The sequence below is a fragment of the Mobula hypostoma genome, chromosome 6, assembly GCF_963921235.1.
Source record: "Mobula hypostoma chromosome 6, sMobHyp1.1, whole genome shotgun sequence".
Taxonomy (NCBI): domain Eukaryota; kingdom Metazoa; phylum Chordata; class Chondrichthyes; order Myliobatiformes; family Myliobatidae; genus Mobula; species Mobula hypostoma.
In genome coordinates this window covers 121,197,502-121,218,776 of record NC_086102.1, presented here as the reverse complement: position 1 = coordinate 121,218,776, position 21,275 = coordinate 121,197,502, and the positions used below count along the sequence as shown (strand labels likewise).

Sequence of the window (21,275 nt, the reverse complement as noted above, 5' to 3'; positions counted from 1 at the left end):
TATTTGTTGCTGAGGGGGACAGCCACAGGTGTGCTCTCCACTATCTAGGCATTTCCCTTCCCTCTCTTGACAGTGACCCAGCTTTCTGACCCCTGTAGCCTAGGGATGACTACCTCCCTGTAGCTCCTGTCTATCACCTCTTCACTTTCCCTGATAAGCAGTAGGTCATCAATCTGCAGCTCCAGATCCCTAACACGGTCTCTGAGGAGTTGCATCTCGGTGTACCTGGCGCAGATGTGGCCATCAGGGAGGCTGGAGAACTCCCAGGATTCCCACATCTGACACCCTGAACAAAGCACTAACCCTGCAGGCATGCTATCTAATTCTACAGGAATGAAACAGGAAAAATAAGTCTCCTCACCCGCTTACCTCGACAAATAGACTAACCTTTTAAACCGTTGGCCCGTACCGTTAGCTGTGAGAGCCCTGCTGTGTGCCAGTGTGCCAGTTATTGAAGAGTGTTAGGGAAGAAAAGTGAATGCAGTTACTGCTACAAGGGGGAAGGTGCTCAAAAAGTTGGAAGACCTAGAGGTACATAGGTCACCCACACCAGATGAACTGCACATTAGGGTTCTGAAAGACAAAGTGGTAGAGATTGTGGAGGCATTAGCAATGATCTTTGAAGAATCATTATACTCTGGCATGGTTCCAGAGGACTGCAACATTGTAAATGTCACTCTACTCTTTAAGAAAGGAGGGAGGCAGTAGAAAGGAAATTATAGAACAGTTAGCTTGAGCTCAGTGGTTGGGAAGATGTTGGAGTCAATTGTTAAGGATGAAGTTATGGAGTATTTGGTGACACAGGGCAAGATAGGACAAAGACAGCACGGTTTCCTTAAGGAAAAATCTTGCCTGACAAACCTGTTGGAATTCTTTGAGGAGATTACAAGTGGATGTAGTAGACGTTGTATATCTGGATTTTCAGAAGGCCTTTGACAATGTGCCACACAAGGCTGCTTACCAAGTTAAGTGCCCATGGTATTACAGGGAAGTTCCTAGCATGATTAGACTATTCGCTAATTGGTAGGAGATAGTGAGTGGGAATAAAAGGATTCCTTTCAAGATAGAGGGTTGTCCATTTGAAACAGAGATATTGAGAAATTTGAGGAATTTGTTACCATAGGCAGTTGTGGAGGTCAAGGCAGAGATTGATAGGAGGCCATGGCATCAAAGGTTATGCAGAGGAGGTTGGAGAGTGGGGCTGAGGAGGAGGAAAGGAAAAAGGATCAGCCATGATTGAATGGTGGAGCAAAATCACTGGGCCAAATGGCTTAATTCTGCTCCTATATCTTAGGGTTTTATGGTCTTATGGTCTTAATTTGCAGGTTCAGTTGGGAATGGAGAAGACAAATATGATGTTAGCATTTATTTCAAGAGGACTAGAATATACAAGTAACGGTGTCATGTTGAAGCATTGCTGAGGCCTCACCTGGAATATTGTAAAAACGTTTTAGGCCCATTATCTAAGAAAGGATGTGCTGACACTGGAGTGTACGGTCAAGAAAGTTGTCTGTGAGGCGGCTCGAAAATGATTCCATGATTGATCAGCTTGTCATATGAAGAGTGTTTGATGGCTCAGGGCCTGTATTCACTGGAATTTAGAAGAATGAGAGATGTCCTTATGGAAACCTATCGAATGTTGAAAGGCCTTGATAGAATGGATTTGGAGAGGATGTTTCCTATGGTGGGAGAGGCTAGGACCAGAGGACAGAGTCTCAGAATAGAGGGGCTATTAGAATGAGATGAGGAGTAATTTCTTTAGCCAGAGAGTGGTGAGTTTGTGGAATTCATTGTCATAGCAGCTAAGGAGGCCAAGTCTTTACTCAGGTTTAAGGCAGAGGTTGATGGATTCTTGACTGGTCAGGACTTGAAGGGATACAGGGAAAAGGCAGGAGATTGGGGCTGAGAGGGAAAATGGATCCCCATGATGAAATGGCAGAGCAAATTTGATGGGCCAAATAGCATAATTCTGCTCCTATAACTTATGGTCTCATAGAGCCACTGTAGAAACTTCCTGTTATAAAGCTTGCATCCTCTGAACTGAACTGGGAGAATCTATCAGCAAATTTGCAAAGGGTTTTGCATCCCATCTTTACGGAAGGCTAGCTTGACTTTCAATACAATTGAAATATGGAAAATCATGGCAGAGAAGTCAGTAAATCATTGGAATAATAATTCTGGGACCTGTACTCATGATATAAATGAGTTCAAATCACATTATTGAAATTTAAGTAGATTTGTAAGACTTGGAACTTAATAAAAGGATCAATTTAATACTGGATTATCCTTCAGGAAAAATAAAACTACCTCCCTCATTAAGTTAGATGACAGTGTGGGGCAAACATTCTGCTGAAATTGGCTTCAGATTTGTCATTAGGCAGGCACTTAATGGTGAACTGAATGGAGGACACGGTGCAGCCTTATATTCTACAGAGCGCTGATGTGTGTCTACTTGCTACCATATGGAACAATTTATAAAGTTCAATAGAACAGATTGAACTTCCACAGATTTCCCAGCTTTGAGGTTAGGAAATCAGCCCATTAAGCAGATACACAGGTCCCTAATGAAATCAGTGAGAGAGAAAGGCTACCAAAATACAGGTATATGAAATTATAAACACAAGAGATTATGCAGACGCTGGAAATCTTGAGCAACACATAGAAAATACTGGAGGAACTCAGCAAATCAGGCAATATATATGAAAAGGAATAAGCAGTTGATGTTTTGGGCTGAGACCCTTCATCGTGACTGAAAAACAAGGGGAAGAAGCCAGATTCAGAAGATGGGGAGGAGTGGGGTACAGGAAAGAAGTACAAGTGGACAGGTGATAGGTGAGAGGGACAGTGGGAGGGTGGGTGAAGCGGGTGATGAAGTAAGTAGTTGGGAAGTGACAGGTAGAAGAGGTAAGGGCTGAAGAAAGAATTTGATAGGACAATGGAATAAAGGGAAGGAGGAGGGGCATCAGTGGAAGGTGATGAGCAGATGAAAAAAAGAGTAGAGGTGAAAGGGTAAAAGAGAGAAGGGAGAGGTTGAAAAATTATCAGAAGATAGAGAAATCAATGTTCATGCCGTCAGATTGGAGGCTACCCAGAAGAATATGAGGTATTGCTTCTCCAGCCTGAGTGTGGCCTCATTATGGCAGGAGAGGAAGCTATGGACCAACATATGGGAATGTGAAGTTGGGTTAAAATGTGTGGCCATCAGGAAAACCTGCCTTTTGTGGCAAACAGAGCAAAGATGCTCAATGAAGCAGATCCCCAATCTACATCTGGTCTCACTGATGTACAGGAGGTTGCACCGGGAGCATCAGGTACATTAAATTACCCCCACAGACTCACAAATACGAAATTTTATATTTGATTTAATTAAATTACTTTAAGAAATCTAATTGTTTTAAATGAATGTGTGTTTACTTTTAGTTTTAAGATTTAATGAATGTTATTAATCTTAATTTTTATGCATTAAATTTTAAGACACCCTAAGTGAAAGTGATTTTTGTGAAGGTTAGATGCATACTTTTTATTATTAAAATCAGACACTGTGAAAAGCTCCCAGTGGATTCTATACTGGGCCAGACAATGAAGGATATTGTTGTCATGTGCACAGATGGAGAGCAAACTCAGGGAACAGAAGGTACATCTATATGATACCAGACCCATAGCAAGAGATTGCAAATGTTGGAAACTGGAACAAAATAAAAACTGCTGGAAGAACACAGCAGGGCAAGCAGCAGCCAGAGGCAAAGAACAGTCTGGCTATGTTCCTTTTATACTCTCAATCCTGATGCTGGGTTTTTGTGTTCAGACCCAACATTTGGATTGAGAGTATAAAGGGAACATAGCCAGTATTTAGAAGTGATGATTTCAAAGGTTTCAAAGGCACATTCACGGTCAGAGAAGTGTATACAATATGCATCCTGAGATTCTTTTTCTTCACAACCATCCATGAAAACAGAGGAGTGCCCCAAAGAATGAAAGGCAGTTAAATGTTAGAACCCCACAGCCCACCCATGCATAAGCAGCAGCAAAGCAATGATACCACCCCCCCACCCCACCAGCAAAAAAAACATCTGCAGGGATGAGGCAAGTGCTGATAGGTTATGTGGAACCAAACATGGAGGGATGATGGTCAGATGGTACCAGGTGGGGGGAGGGGCTAGGAATGATAAATCAAAGGAAATCAAACCCATCTAGATAGGTAAGTGGATGATAGGCAGATGGAACCTGGATGGGCTAGAGGGCTATGTATGGGGTGGGTGGGAGAAGGAATGGAAAAGGTGAACAAAGGAAAAGGAGCTTTTGGTTGACCCAGTTAGTTTCCCTCTATCAGCACCCTCATCAGCCTGTTCCTACCCTCAACCATCTCTGCTTGGATTCCTTTCACTTTTTACAAATCAATGGAGTAGACATGGGAACTCACAGGGGGCCTTAGTTATGCCTAACCTTTTGTTGGCCACATGAAACCATTCTTGTTTCAAACCTACTCTGGCATCACTCCCTAGTCCCTTCTCTGTTACACTGATGACTGCATTGGTGCTGTTTTCTGGACTTGAATGAATCTTGTCAATTTCACCACTTTCCCACCAACTTCCACCTAACCCTCAAAGTTACCTCGAATATTTCTGACACTTCTTTACCCTCTCTGGATTTCTATCTCCATCTCAAGAGAAAAAATACCCACAGCTACCTAATCTGTACTCTTCTTACCCTGTCTCCTATAAGGGTGATATTGCCTTCTCTCAGTTTCTCTGTTTTTGCGACATTCATTCTCAAGATGAGACTTTCAAGTGTAGTACCTGAAATATCTTCCTCATTCCTGAAAAGTGCCTTCTCCTCTGCTGTAGTTTGTAGAATCCTCATATGCATTTTCTCTATTTCTTGAAAAACTGGTCTCAATTCTGTCCCCAAACTGAATGGAAATAGAGTTCTTCTTGTCTTCACCTTTCACCCTCTTCCCTTCTGCTAAACTAAATATCATTGTTTGCAACTTCCACCCACTTCAACAGGATCTTATCACTTAGGATCCCAGCCACATCTTCCCCTCTCCCCTTCATTTCTGCCTTCTGCTTTAACCAGTGTGATTCCTTGCTTGGCTTATTTCTTCCCACCCATCCCTGCCTGATCCTTATCACTTTTCCTTGCAGCTGTAGGAGGTGCATAATTGGAAAAATTAGCAGGAAACTTTGTCTATCCCACCTGTTATTTCCTCAAAGAATACCTCAGATTTGTCACCCAAGTTTTAAAAAATGTAGTATTGAAAGCAACTCACTGATGGAATAATCTTGTAATATCTGATGTTTTTTAATATCCAGCAGTGACATGCATTTGTAAAAAAGATCTACAGAATGAGCAAATACACCTTTGATTTGATCTGGAGTGGCTGCTGCTTCAAAGTGTGCCACCATCTTACAAGATGAACATTAGATGAAGGGTCCCATTCTCTTATGATACTGTCTAACTTGTAAGTGTTTTCTGCACTTTCATTTTGTTTGGGTTTCAGATTTTAAGAGAGCTCGACAGGGTTGATTTTGAGAAGTGCAGGAATGATTTGGATGTAAAGTTAAGGACTATGCAGCAATGTCTGAGGATAACATATACAAAATTTGGATAAAATTAATAACTTACATCCTTCAGTTTCAAATTGTAGGGATTCCCTAAGTCTGACAGCTATGAATTTGCAAACATTCTTTTGAGAGATGTGTGGACTGTTCAGGAAAATGGCAAAAGGAGTAAGAATTGATCTGACATTGAGATTAGCCATGACAATATTGAATGGTGGGTTAGCTTCTGCATAAATCATTCCTCCTTCTGTTTAAATTCTTAAATATAAGAACTTAACAGATGGTAGGAAGGTCAGACATGGAACATTTGCTTTCAAGGACAAAGAAGCATCAGGGATCAAATTAAATAATTTGGAGGTAAAGTTTAAGGTTTTTTGGTGCAATATACAGTAGTTGACCTACAAACAGGTAAGAGTAATTTTCAAGTACACACCCACCAGCCTTCTGGTTTGGAGACAGTTATTTAGAAGTGACTTAAGAGCTACTTTTTGAGAAGGACATCTACATAACAGAGAAATGGAGAATATTACAAGTGAAATTCCAAACCCTGAGGCAATGAAATCCAGGAAGCCAGATGATAGGTAATGTTAATACACCAAGCCTGAACTGAAGGAGGAGCAACTCTCAAGACCAGTTCTTACGAGGCAGGAACCACACAGGATTCAATGAAACAACAGGTGTTTGAGAACCCACCCAAACCAGTTCAGTAGGACGTTTGTCAGCTGGATTCAGCAAGAATGGGAATTAGGTAAGCTGAAGGCAAATCAGACATTATAGCAATTACGTGTAACCCACAACAGCTGCACTTCGTTACATCTTCAAAAAATTCATTCAAATTCATCAGACAGTATCAACCCTTGACAGAACCACATTGACTATAATTACTCTGTGTCTTTTCAAATAATAACTAATTCAGTTTCTTAGAACTTTTTCAGTAACTTTCCTGCTAATTTTAGGCTGACTGGCTATAATTACCCAACTTTTCTCTGCTGCCTTTTATGAAACCTGAGGCTACATTTGCCATGTTCTGGTCATCTGGCACTTTAATTATAGCTAATGAAAATTTAAAAATCTCAGCCAGAGGTTGCCTTCCATAGCAACCTGCAATAAAAGTCTTCAGGGCCTTGGGATTCATCCCTTTTAAGTTCACCAAGGCATTCAATATCTCCTCATTACTATGAAAATTGGCCAAGGAAAAGATACTGATGCAAAATAATGGGATAAAGACTGTCAGATCTCCAGATCTGGTGAGATTCAAGTGAATTAGAAAACTGCAGATGTTTTTTTCCACTTTTCAAGAAAGGAGTAAGTCCATAAGACCATAGGACATAGGAGCAGAATTAGCCCATCCTACCTATTGCAATTTCTCTGCCATTCCCTCATGGCTGATTCATTATCCCTCTCAACCGCAGTCTTCTGCCTTCTCCCTGTAAACTTGGATGCCTTGACTAATCAAGAACCTATAAACTTCTGCCTTCAATATATCAGAGAAACATAGAAACATAGAAAATCTATAGCACAATACCTTCATCAGTGTGTTTAGTCACATCCTCAAAAAGGTCAATCAGGCTCGTAAGGCATGACCTGCCTTTGACAAAGCCATGCTGACTATTACTAATCATATTATGCCTCTCCAAATGTTCATAAATCCTGCCTCTCAGGATCTTCTCCATCAACTTACCAACCACTGAAGTAAGACTCACTGGTCTATAATTTCCTGGGCTATCCCTACTCCCTTTCTTGAATAAGGGAACAACATCCGCAACCATCCAATTCTCCGGAACCTCTCCCGTCCTCATTGATGATGCAAAGATCATTGCCAGAGGCTCAGCAATCTCCTACCTCACTTTCCACAGTAGCCTGGGGCACATCCCGTCTGGTCCTGGTGACTTATCCAACTTGATGCTTTCCAAAAGCTCCACCACATCTTCTTCCTTAATATCTACATGCTCAGCTTTTCAGTCCACTGCAAATCATCCCTACAATCGCCAAGATCCTTTTCAGTAGTGGATACTGAAGCAAAGTATTCATTAAGTACCTCTGCTGTCTCCTCCGTTTCCATACACACTTTTCCACTGTCACACTTGATTGGTCCTATTCCCTCCCATCTTATCCTCTTGCTCTTCACATACTTGTAGAATACCTTGTGGTGTTCCTAAATCCTGTCTGCCAAAGCCTTCTCATGGCCCCTTCTAGCTCTCCAAATTTCATTCTTAAGCTTCTTCCTGCTAGCCTTATAATCTTCTAGATCTCTATCACTACCTAGTTTTTTGAACCTTTCATAAGCTGTAAGTGAGAGTAAGAGTTCGGCACGGACTAGAAGGGCCGAGATGGCCTGTTTCCATGTTGTAATTGTTATATAGTTATATATGGTTATAAGCTCTTCTTTTCTTCTTGACTAGATTTACAACAGCCTTTGTACACCAATATATATCCAATGACCTGTCCTCCATAGTTGTCTATGACAGTGAATTCCACAGATTCGCTACCGTCTGGCTAAAGTAATTCGTCCTAACCTCCACTCTAAATGTACACCCCTCTATTCGGAAGCATTGCTCTTTCGTCCTGGGGTCACATACTACAGGAAACCTCTTTTCCAGATCCACTCTATCTGGGCCTTATAATATTTGATAGGTTACCATGAGATCCTCCCTCATTCTTCCAAACTCAAGAGTACAGGCCCAGAGCCATCAAATGCTTATCATACATTAATCCTTTCATTCCTGCAATTATTCTTGTGAATATCATCAGGACTCTCTCCAATATAAGCACATCTTTTCTTAGATATGGGGTCCAAAACTTTTCACAATGCTCCATGTGTGAACTGATTAATGCCTTATAAAACCTTAGCATTATACTGTTGCTTGTATATTCTAGACCTCTCAAAATGAATGTTAACAATGCATTTACCTCCCTTACCACCAATTCAACCTACACGTTAACCTCTAGGGAATCTTGCATAAAGATTCCCAAATCCCTTTGCACCCCTAATTTTTGAATTTTCTCCCCTTTTAGAAAATAATCTCTGCTTTTATTTCTTCTACCAAAGTGCATGACTGTACACAATATTCCATCTGCCACTTCTTTGCCTATCCTTCGAATATGTCTAACACCTTTTGCAGGCATGCTACTTCCTCAACATTACCAGCTCCTCCACCTATTTTCTTCTCATCCACAAACTTAGCTACAAAGCCATCAATTCTGTGATCCAAATCATTGACATATAATGTAAAAAGAAGTGTTCCAACACTGACTCTTGTGGAACACCGGTAGTCTCCAGCAGCCATCCAGAAATGGCCTACTTTATTGCCTCCTGTCAGTCAGCCAATCATCTATCTATGCCAGTATCTTCCTGTAACAGCATCGGCTCTTACCTTGTCAAGCAGTATTCTGTGCCACACCTTGTCAAAGGCTTTCTGAAAATAAATAAACTATGACAACTGACTCTCCTTTGTCTATCCCGCCTGTTATTTCCTCAAAGAATACCTCAGATTTGTCACCCAAATTTTCTCCTCAAGGAAATCATGTTGACTTTGGTCTATTTTATCATGTGCTTAGAAGTATCCCAAAACCTCATCAGTAATAATGCAATCCAACATCTTCTCAAACACTAAAGTCAGGTTACGACGCCTAAAATTTCCTTTCTTCTGCTTCCCTCTCTTCTTAAGAGTGGAGTGACATTGGCAGTTTTCTAGTCCTCTGAAACTATTCCAGAATCTAGTGGTTTTTGAAAGATCAATACTAGTGCCTCCACAATCTCTTCAGCTACGTCTTCCAGAACATTGGGATGTAGACCATCTATTCCAGGTGACTTATCTATATTCAGAACTTTCAGCTTCCCAAACACCCTATCCTGTCACAATGGCGGGGGCATAGGGAGCAAGGGTGGACCCAAATGCAAGACACATCTTGTGAGGTTACTTAGATTTAGTTTATTGTTCAATACCAGGACAGCAAGGCAGGAGCAGGAAATAGCGAACTGGACAAGGACTCAGGACTACGACTAGGCTGGGACTAAGGGTCTGGGCTTGGACTCAGAATCAGATCCCAGAACTAGAGGAGACATGAAGAGGCTAGGGTATGGACTCCGAGCCCGAGACTGGGCAAGGACCCAGTACCTGGGTCTGGCCTCGGGCTCGGACCCCAGAACCAGTCATGGACATGACATGGGCTAGGGAGAGGAGGAACATGGAAAACAGAGCCTCGGTCTCGGGAGAGCAGGTACATGGAACCATGGACACATACACAGAACACAGAGTCGGGACCCCTCCTTGGGTACAGGACATAGGGCCAGGACTCATGACCCTCCGCGGGGCAACAGCAAGACAGCCTGACTTACCCCACGGAGGCGAGGACAAGACAAGACAGAACATGACCCCTCCACGGGGCAACGGCAAGACGGCCTGACCTACCCCACGGAGGCGAGGACAAGACAAGACAAGACATGACTCCCCACGGGGAAATGGCAAGACGGCCTGACTTACCCCACGGAGGCGAGGACAGGACAAGACATGACTCCCCGCGGGGCAACAGCAAGACGGCCAGACTTACCCCCGTGGAGGCGAGGACCAGAAAAGACAGAACATGACCCCCTGCAGGGCAACGGCAAGACGGCCTGACCTACCCCACGGAGGCGAGGACAAGACAAAACAAGACATGACTCCCCGCAGGGCAACGGCAAGACGGCCTGACTTACCCCATGGAGGCGAGGACAAGACAAGACAAGACCAACACGAATGAACACCAGACAGTACCTATCTAGCTCCGGTGATGGAACTAGACCGAGATGCGGGGGGGGGGGGGCTGCAGACGAGGGCTAGAGGCGAGAGGGGCAGAGAAGGGATTCAGACAAGGGGGTAGGACAGGAATCACAGACCGCCAGGGCCAGGACTTGACTCAGAACTGGGAAGCCGCCAGGGCCAGGACTTGACTTGGTGCTTGAATGCCACCAGGGCCAGGACTTGACTTGGTGCTAGAATGCCGCCAGGGCCAGGACTTGACTTGGTGCTAGAATGCCGCCAGGGCCAGGACTTGACTTGGTGCTTGAATGCCGCCAGGGCCAGGACCTGACTTGGTGCTAGAATGCCGCCGGATCCAGGACTTGACTTGGAGCCTCCGGCTAGTGGCGAGCTCTCGACTTGGCCCGGGAACATTAGACAGCAGTTCTTGATTCCCTCCGGCGGGTTAACTGACGGACCCACCTCGGTGAGGAAACTTTGCAGGCTTTGGCGAGGTAACTGGACAAGGTTGCTCCGGTGAGGAAGGGTGAATTACCGGCACTCGCTTCAGGCGGAGACTAGGCTTGCTCCGGCCAGATGACATCGGCACACCGTACCTTTGATGACTTTGCAGACGCTCCCGCACCAAACGGCTGAAAGCTGGAGACTATAAACTACCGGTTCAGCCGAGTGTTAATTGCCTCTAATCACCAAACTCGAGGGACACGGGAAAACAGGGAATCAACAGTCTGGATCGTAACATAAACAAGCTAAATTTAAAGGGACCCCGATCTGGACCATGAAAGTGTGAGAAAGTGGTGCTGAGGTAAAATATCAGCAATATTAGTGCTGGGGTAAAATATTAAATGGTAGTGCAGATGTGAGGAGATGCATGAGTATTCCTGCTTCTGTTTGTTATATTGTGTTCTTCATTTTGTGGTGACCCAATTCATTTTGAATAAGGTTGCCAAAGTTCATTGATAAGGAGAGTACAGATTCCTTTTATGTTTACTTTTCTTTGTTGCTTTTAATTGATTTACAGTGATTTAAATGTCTTTTAAATAAATGCTATTTTGAATATTCTTAAATTCAATTCAACTGTTTAACGCCTCTAAATATCACAACTATTAAAAACAGTGAAACATGCTTTCAAATAATAGGAAGCTCTCAGAGGGGGGAGAAATGTTCTGAGAGCAGCACATAGATATTTGCTGTAACAGTCTGCTAAGTTTCAGTGCTTCAATGAATAACTGCACTTGGGGCTGTGAAAGGTCGGTGCTACAGTGAAGATTATGTTGGGGGGACAACTACAAAGCACAGGGTGGCTCAAATTTGGGTACTTTTTAAGACTGGGACAAAACAAAATAAAATTGTGCCTATAACCTCTGAAAATCAGAAATCTACCAATTGTTCCTCATCTGGAACAAGGTTCCACAGTTTATGAAAAAAAACAATTGAACATGTTCCTTTAATACTGGGCAAGGACAGATAAACAAGCCATAAATCATTGATTAATTTGGCAGATGGGGCTCATTAGCTGTAGTTGGCAGCTCATCTAGGAGAAGAAAAACTCTGATCTCAGACCTCTGCTGACTTGAGGCTATACCCACTCACGGAGAAGGCTTTGGGGGTAAACCTCGAGGGAAAAATCCGGAGCTGGAGTCCCTAAGGCAGTCCGACGGTCTCTGCTGTTCCTTTGGGTTCATCAGACGCATGGAGAGGGGGAGCTTGCTACATGACAACAGCTTGATTTCCATATCATACTGCCCAACCCTGCATAACTCTGACCGATGGAGGCCCTTCAATTTGGCAGAACATCCTTGTAAACTTGTAAACTTATCAGAACTAACATCAGTACTGCTTCAGTCAAAACCACCACACTGTCAAGAAAAGCAGCTAAAATCATTTATAAATGCACTGCACAGTATGGAAGGAGAACAAAAGCAAACATGAAGCACTGTGTCATCAATTCTGCCGAGAGATGAACAGACTAGTGCAAACAAAAGAAAATGTAACATTACACTCCATAGGATTTGAACTGAATAAATATGATGTTTGCACTAACCTAGGATGAAAGCAGCAACCAGAAAGCCAATCACTGTGACCTTCACCTGTCATAATAATGTCACCATTGGGAATGGACCACATCTTCCAGAGGCGTTCATCACTTCCAGTCACCAGAATTTGTTTCCGTGGGTGAAGAGCTAAGCTAAAATTGAATGAAAAGATGGGAAGTATAGTTTAAATCTAATGAACTAGGTTTTACAAATAATCTGTCCAATTCCATACATATGTTAAAATATTTTGTTTACAAGAAGAAGATTGCCAGTAATAACGCTTTTATCAATTGCTGTGTTAATTTTGCAAAGCACTAAGTAAAGTGTGCATCTTGTGAATCATTCACACAAAGAATATAAAACAGAAACAATCAAAATAATTTGCCTCATCCATCATTCTATTGTAACATACATTAAATGATGCATAATAACTGAAACTAAATAGAACAAAATTTTGTTTGATCTAAATTTTGCTCTACTTAGTTTAAGTTATTACCTGTAATATTACTGATTCATCCATTAATTTTCCTTCTCTCTCATATAAACATAAACATAAAAGAAAAAAATCTTTCAATATATTAACCCTGAATAGTGTAAATGTGGGAACCAAGAAAAGCAAAGACATCTTACACAAAGCAAATACTGAATCTACAGAAACAGAGACAGACACTTTATAATGCTAATGCAATATGGTGGTTTTATAAGATTGAATCGGGTGAATGTTCCCCAAGAAGCTGAATTTATCTAATGAGGCAAAGCTAACATATCATCACCATTACTAGCTCTTGAGCAACCAGAGGTCATGTTACCAATGGCTTAGGTAGGATAAAGAAAGAGGTCCTGAAGAGACATCATAGGGAGCTAGGTAGAAAGCTGAAAAGCACGAGCTCAAGGGTAGCAGTTCCTTGATTGCTGCCTGTGCCACACACTGGTGAGGGTAAGAATAGGATGATTTGGTAGATGAATGTGTGACAGAGGAATCGGTGCAGGGGTCAGGGTTTCAGATTTCTGGATCATAGGGATCTCTCCTCGGAAAGGTATGACCTACAGAAAAAGGATGGGTTACACCCAGAACCCGAGGGGTACCAATATCATTGAGGGAAGGTTTAAAATAATTTGAAAAGGGAATGGGAACCAAAGTGATAGGGCTGACAATGAGGCTGTTTTTGTACAAGTAAATGCAGTGTTTGGTGTGACTGTGAGGAAGGACAGGAAAATGATAGGGCAAAATTGCAGTCAGTCAGATGAGTTGAAATGTAACATGGGGGCATTTAGAGCAGCATGTGGTTGAGCCCACTGGAGGATTAGTTGTTCTGGATTGGGTGTTGTGCAATGAACTGGATTTGATTAGAGAGCTTAAGGTAAAGGAACACTTAGAAGACAGTGATCATAATACGATAGAATTCATCTTGCAATTTGAGAGGGAGAAGTTAAAGTCAGATGTATCAGTTTTATAGTGGCGTAAAGGGAACCACAGAGGCATGAGAGAGGAATGAGCCAAAGCTGATTGGCAGAAAACACTAGCAAGGATGACAGCAGAAATGTAATGGCTGGATTTTCTGAAGGCAATTTGTAAGCAATAGGATAGATACATCCCAAATATAAAGAAGTATTCTGAAAGGAGGATGAGGCAACCATGGCTGACAAGGGAAGTCAACAACAGCATAAAAGCAGAAGAGAGGGCATAAAATTCAGCAAAAATTAGGGGAAACTAAAAAATCATCAGAAGGTAATTAAAAATCCATAAGGAGAGAAAAGATGAAATAATATTGAAGAGGACACTAATATTCTTTTCATTAAAGAGATGTGATAGTGGATATTGGACCACTGGAAAATGACAGTGGAGAGGTAGTAATGGAGGACAAAAATAATGATAGATAAAATTAATAATTATTTTGCTAGAATAATTATCTTGGCAGTATGCCAGAAATTCAGTTGTGCCAGGGTATAGCAATGCATGTTACTGCTATAAACTAAGGAAGTGGTGCTTGGAAAGCTGAAAGGTCTGAAAGTAAATAAGTTACCTGGACCAGATAGATTGCGCCCCAGGGTTCTGAAAGAGATAGCTGAAGCAACTGTGAAGGCATTAGTAATGATCTTTCAAGAAATTCTGGAATGGTTCTGGAGGACTGGACATTTGCAAATGTCACTTCACTCTTTAAGAAGGAAGGGAGGCAGAAGTTGGCCTGACATCAGTGGTAGGGAAGATGTTGGAATTCACATTAAGGATGAGGTTTCAGGGTATTAGCAGGCATATGATAAAACAAGCTAAAGTTAGCTTGGTTTCCTTAAGGGAAAATCCTGCTTGACCAATCTGTTGGAATTCGTTGAAGAAATAACAAGCAGGATAGATAAAGAAGAATTTGACAAGGTGCTGCACAAGAGACTTCTTAATAAGTTCAGATACCATGATATTACAGGAAAGATACTAGCATGGATAGAGCATTGGTTGATTGGCAGAAGGCAAAGCAAGGGAACAAAGGAAGCCTTTTCTGGTTGGATGCCAGTGATTAGTGGTGCTCCACAGGGGTCTGTGTTGGGACCGCTTCTTTTTACGTTGCATGTCAATAACTTGGATGACAGAATTGATAGCTTTGTGGGAAAGTTTGTGTACAATACAAAGATAGGTGAAGGAGCTGATGGTGTTAGAGAAGTAGGGAGGCTGCAGAAGGACTTAGACAGATTGGGAGAATGGGCAAAGAAATTGCAGATGGAATACAGTGTAGGGAAGTGTATAGTCATGCACTTTGGTAAAAGGAATAAAGGCAAAGACTGTATTCAAAATAGGAAGAAAACTGAAAAATTAAGAGGCGAAAAGGGACTTGGGAGTCCTCATGTAAGATTCCTTAGGGTTAACTTACAGGTTGATTCAGTGATAAAGAAGAAAAATGCAATGTTAGCATTCATTTCAAAAGGACTAGAATGAAAATGCATGGATGTAAAGCTGAGGCTTCATAAGGCATTGGTCAGATTGCATTTGGAGTATTATTAGCAGTTTCCAAACCGTTATCTGAGAAAAGATGTGCTGGCACTGAATATGTCCAGAGGAGGTTCACAAGAATGATTCCGGGAATCAAAGTGTTAAAGTATGAGAAGCATTTTATGGTTCTGGGCCCATACTTACTGGAGTGTAGAAGAATGGGTGGAGGTTGAGGGGAATCTCATTGAAACCTATTGAATGTTGAAGGCCCAGCTACAGAGAATGTGGAGAGAATGTTTCCTATAGTGTGTGACTCTCGGACCAGAGAGCACAGCCTCAGAATAGAGGGATGTCCATTGAACACAGAGATGATGAGGAATTTCTGTAGCCAGAGGGTAGTGAGTCTGTGGAATTCCCTTTCCACAGACAGTTGTGGAGGCCAATTTATTGAGTATATAAAAGGCAGAGCTTGATTGGTTGTTGATTAGTCAGGGCTTCAAAGTTTACAGGGAGAAGGCAGGAGACTGGGACTGGGATAAATCAGCCATGATGGAATGGCAGATCAGACTCAATGGGTTGAATGGCCTAATCATGTTCCTCTGTCTTATGGTCTTATCTACACTGCGCCTCAGGAGATATTGCAAAAGAAAATACAGGAATTGGTTAAAATGGTTAAAAGAAATAACAGTAAGGTGAAAATATTGCTAGGATGTGCATTGACAACCATTACACGTGAATAATAAGATTTAGATTTTTAAAGTTAACAGCAGGAAAGCAATGCACCATTGAGTGGTACACACAGGAAGTATAGGTCATATAGGCCCTTGAGGATATTCAGCAGTTCAATGTCAACATGACTAATTAAAGTTACCTGCTTTTCTTATGTATGTCCTACTACTACTGAGGGACAAAAGTCTATTAATCTCAGGTTTAACATTAATATTTAACATTACAGGAACTGCCACATTTGAAAGAGAATTCCAAACTTCTACTCTACTTTGTGAACAGAAGCCATCCCTAACTATGCTTCTCAAAGCCCACACTTCAATATTTTTGACTCTGCTTCCAAGCCTTAGGCCTAAGCAGGCAAAATACTATCAAGCCATCTATTCTTTTTGTTCACCTTGAAAACCTCTTGATCAACTCATCCCTTGATACAACTCTAGTTTTTTTTTGTTACCTGTATTTATTTAAAGAAATGTAAATGATATTCCAGCAGTATACAATTTTTCAACCAATATATTTGACCATTATTTGTTTTGCAACTAACATAAACATTTTAAAAATCTACAAATTTCGAATAGAAAGGAAGTGTTTTTTTATTTCCAGTAAACAAAAGCAAATCTTCCTTCTGATGGAACTGGCACATTCTGTCACCACTTTATTTACAGGCAGTGAATTCCTGAATAGACCTGCTCTCTAGTAAATACATTTCTTCTTGCATTCTTTTGTCTTTTCCTCAAAATATTACATTTTTCTCCCTGTTGAACTAGGCATGAATGGCAACAGCTTCAGTATATTTACACGATCTAAGTAAGCCATTATCTTGTCCAGCAAATTTGAATATCCTCTTAAACTTCTTTGATCCAAAAGAGCAACCTTCATCTCTCTACTTCACTCCCGTTGCTGAAACATGAAGTCACTATCATGTGCAAATATGAAACTTGGAGAGATTAAACTGAATCTTAAAATTATTATAGTTAGCTTTGGTTGCGCTTATTTCAGTTTGGAAACATTTTATTTTCATTCATATGACAAATCACTTACAGAATGGTATAAGTAATTAAAATAACTTGTAAAAAATCTGATGTAGCCAAGCCTGCAGATATAAGAAACAAAAAACAACTATCTGAATTAAGACTAAGAAAGGAGACTTCAGTGAGATAAATAAAATATAGCTTTACCCACATTTGAGCAAAACAGATCCAATGCTTCAACTCTTTCAGAATAAATCAGCTATGTTGCTTAGGACAGCTAAGTCCTCAGGGCCAGACAGGATATTCCTCAGGTTACTACGAGAAGTAAGGGAAGAATTTGTTGGGCATTGACAATGATTTTTGGTACCTGAGAACTGGAGGATGACAAATGATGACCCCTAGTTCAAGAAAGGTAAGAAGAATAATCCTGGGAATTATAGACCAGTGAGTCTTACACCTGTGGTGGCCAAACTAATGGAGAGTGTTCCTTGGGATATGACATAGAAGCATTGAGAGAAGCATAGTCTTACTAGGGAAAGTCAGCATGGCTTTGCAAGGGGCAGGTCAAGCCTCAAGAGCTTGATTGTGGTTTTCGAGGCGGTGACAAAACAAATTGAAGAAGTTAGAGCAATGGATATGATATATATGGAACTTAGTAAGGTGTTTAACAACCCCATGGTCGGCTCATCCAAAAAGCTCTGAAGTATGGAATCTGTGGAAATTTTTCCGTGTGAATTCAGAATTGGCCTGCTCACAGAAGGCAGAGGGTGGTAGTAGATGCAGCGCATTCTGCCTGGAGGTTGCTGACTAGTGGCGTCCTACAGTCATCTGTTTTGGGACCCCTATTCTTTGTGATTTTATAAATTACTTTCATGAGGATGTGAAAGTGTGGGTTAGTGAGTTTGCAGATGAAACGAAGGTTGGTGGGTGTTGCGGATAACATAGAAGATTGCCATAAGTTACAAAAAGACAATGAGACCATAAGACATAGGAGCAGAATAAAGCCATTCAGACCATCGATGTGTTTTCCTTTATTCCATCATGGGTGGTCCCGGATCCGATTCACCTCCATACACCTGCCTTCTCGCCATATCCTTGAATGCCCTGACCAATCAGAAAATGATCAATTTCCACCTTAAGCATACCCATAGACTTGGCCTCCACCACAGTCTGTGGCAGAGAATTCCACAGATTCACTACTCTAGCTAAAAGAATTCCTCCTTACCTCTGTTCTAAACGATTGCCCCTCAATTTTGAGTCTGTGCTCTCTAGTTCAGACTATCCCAATCCACCCTATCGAGTCCTTTCAACGATCAGTAGGTTCCAATGAGAACCCCCACTTCCTTCTAAGTTCCAGTGAGTACAGGCCCAAAGCTGCCAAACACTCCTCACAGGTTAACCCCTTCATTCCTGGAATCATCCTTGTGAACCTCCTCTGGACTCTCTCCAATGACAATACATCCTTTCTGAGATATGAGGCCCAAAACTGTTGGCCTGACTAGTGTCTTATAAAGCCTCAGCATTATCTCTTTGCTATTATATTCTCTTCCCCTTGAAATAAATGTCAACTTAGCAAGACTTTCCAGGCACAGATCCATGGTCTCGCGAGACTAATGGATTAGATTTGATTAGATTAGATTATGAAGACACGCAGTCCTCTTTTTATCATCGTTTAGTAGTATTTCCCGACTGCGCAGTAACAACAGCAGCGAACTGGCATTTCAGAAATTTCTCCAGATGTTCCTCTATGCTTTCATGTCTGTCTCCATCAAATCAAAATTGTCCTCGGCCCCTATTTAACGGATACAATATCATTTTTCACCGGAGGGCTGTGCACGCGCAGCGTGCTGCTCTTTCTCTCCCGCCTTTACACCATCATTACATTTGCCTTCTTTACCACAGACTCAACCTGTAAATTAAGCTTCTGGGAAATTTGCATGAGGACTCCTGAGTCCCCTTGCACCTCTGATGTTTGAATTTTCTCCCCACTTAGATAATAGTCCTGCGCTATTGTTCCTTTTATTAAAATGCATTATTATACATTTCCCAACACTGTATTCCATCTGCCACTTTATTGCCCATTCTTCCAATTTTTCTAAGTCCTGCTGCAATCACATTGCTTCCTCAGCACTATCTATCCCTCCACCTATCTTCATATCATCCACAAGCCCACAAAATCATCAATTCCATTATCTAAATCATTGACAAACAATGTGAAAAGTAGTGGTCCCAATACTGACCCTTGAGGAACACCACTTGTTACTGGCAGCCAACCAGAAAAGGAACAGAGGGATCTTGGAGTCCAAATCCACAGATTCCTCAAAAATGCTGCACAAGTGGATAGGGTGATTAATAAGGCCTACAGTGCATTCATTCACCTTTATTAGTTGGGGGACTGAGTTCAGGAGCTGTGAGATAATATTTCAGCTCAAAAAACTCTGGTGAGACCACACTTAGAGTATTGTATTCTTTTCGAGTTGCCTCATTATAGGAAGTATGTGGAAGCTTTAGAGCTTTAGAGGATGAGAAAAGACTTGATAGAGTTGTCTAAGAATTTGAAAGGCATAGATAGAGTGGACAGCCAGCGCCTTTCCTCCAAGTTCAAAATGGCCAATACTGAAGGACATCAATTTAAGGTGGTTGGAGGTGATCTGGGGAGATGTCAGAGGTAGTTTTTTTTTAATGCAGGGAGTGGTATGTGCCTGGGAACTCTGGGAATGCTGGTAAAAACTTATAAAATAAGGACATCTAAGAGATGTCCTTTTAGAATATGATGAGAGTCTTGGGCCCCTTATTTAAGAAAGGACATGTTGCCATTGGAGAGGGTCCAGAGTAGGTTCACGGGAATGATCCCAGGAATGAAAGGGTTAACATATGAGGAGCATTTGATGGCTCTATGCCTATACCTGCTGAACTTTAAAAGAATAAGGAGGATCGCATTGAAACCTATTGAATATTGAAAGGCCGAGATAAGGTAGATATAGAGAAGACGTTTCCTATAGTGGGGAGTATAGGACCAGAGGGTGTAGCCTCAGAATACAAGGACATCCTTTTAGAACAGAGATGAGCTGGAATTTCTTTTGCCAAAGGTTGGTGAATCTGTGGATTTCATTGCCACAGACAGCTATGGAGGCCAGTCTTTGGGTACTTTTAAAACAGAGGTTGATAGGTTCCTGATTAGTAAGAGTGTCAAAGGTACTGGGGAGAAGGCAGGAGAATGGGTTTGGGGGGGATAATAAATCAACCACAATATAATGTTGGAGTGGACTCAATGAGCTAAATGGCCTAATTCTGCTCCTATGTCTAAAGGTCTTATGAGACTCTTGGATAGGCACATGGATGTAAGAAAAATGAAGGGTTATGTGCTGTTTAGGAGGGAAGGGTTAGATTGATCATGGAGTTATAAGTCAGCACTACATGATGGACCAAAGGGCCCGTAATATGCCACATTGCTCTATGTACTATGTTTATTGGGAAAATTTCTGTGTATTTCCACACAATGTTGTTACGCTAGATTTGTGTCAATTGTTATACGTACTAAGTTCACTGAATCTCATATATGTCCACTTGTAAAATTATCTTAAAATGCTCTCTTTCAATTTTAAAATAGCATTGGAGAGAGATAGGAACAGACAAGCTAGAAAAGCGTTTAATTGGAGTAGGAGGAATTATGAGGCTATCAGGCAGGAAGCTTAAATTGGGAACAGATGTTCTCGGGGAAAGGTCCGAAAGAAATGTGGCAAATGTTCAGGGGATATTTGATGGAGTTCTGTGTAGGTACATTCCAAAGAGACAGGGAATTTATAATAGGGTACAGGAACAGTGGTGTACGAAGGCTGTAGTAAATCTAGTCAAGAAGAAAAGAAAAGCTTACGAAAGATTCAGAGAGCTAGGTAATGTTAGAGATCTAAAAGATTATAAGGCTAACAGGAAGGAGCTTAAAAAAAAGGAAATTAGAAGAGCCAGAAAGGGCCATGAGAAGGCCTTGGTGAGCAGGATTAAGGACAACCCCAAGGCATTCTACAAGAATGTGAAGAGCAAGAGGATAAGACATGAAAGAATAGGACCTATCAAGTGTGAATGTGGGCAAGTATGTATGGAACTGGAGGAAATAGCAGAGGTACTAAATGAATACTTTACTTCACTATTCACTATGGAAAAGATCACGGTGATTGTCGTGATGACTTGCATCGGACTGAAAAGCTTGAGCATGCAGATATTAAGAAAGAGGATGTGCTGGAGCTTTTGCAAAGCATCAAGTTGGATAAGTCGCCAGGACCGGATGAAATGTACCCTAGGCTACTGTGGGAGGTGAGGGAAGA

At 41.6% G+C, this 21,275-nt stretch overlaps 1 protein-coding gene across 2 annotated transcripts in view; it reads right to left on the bottom strand.

The window, feature by feature from the left end:
• LOC134348350 (sperm-associated antigen 16 protein) overlaps window positions 1-21,275 on the bottom strand; it is an 856,325-nt gene that overhangs the window by 491,351 nt on the left and 343,699 nt on the right. For both annotated transcript variants that reach the window (XM_063051565.1, XM_063051566.1), the window contains one exon: window positions 12,345-12,488. In XM_063051565.1, the coding sequence (XP_062907635.1) occupies window positions 12,345-12,488 (144 nt within the window). The remainder of the gene's footprint in view (window positions 1-12,344; window positions 12,489-21,275) is intronic.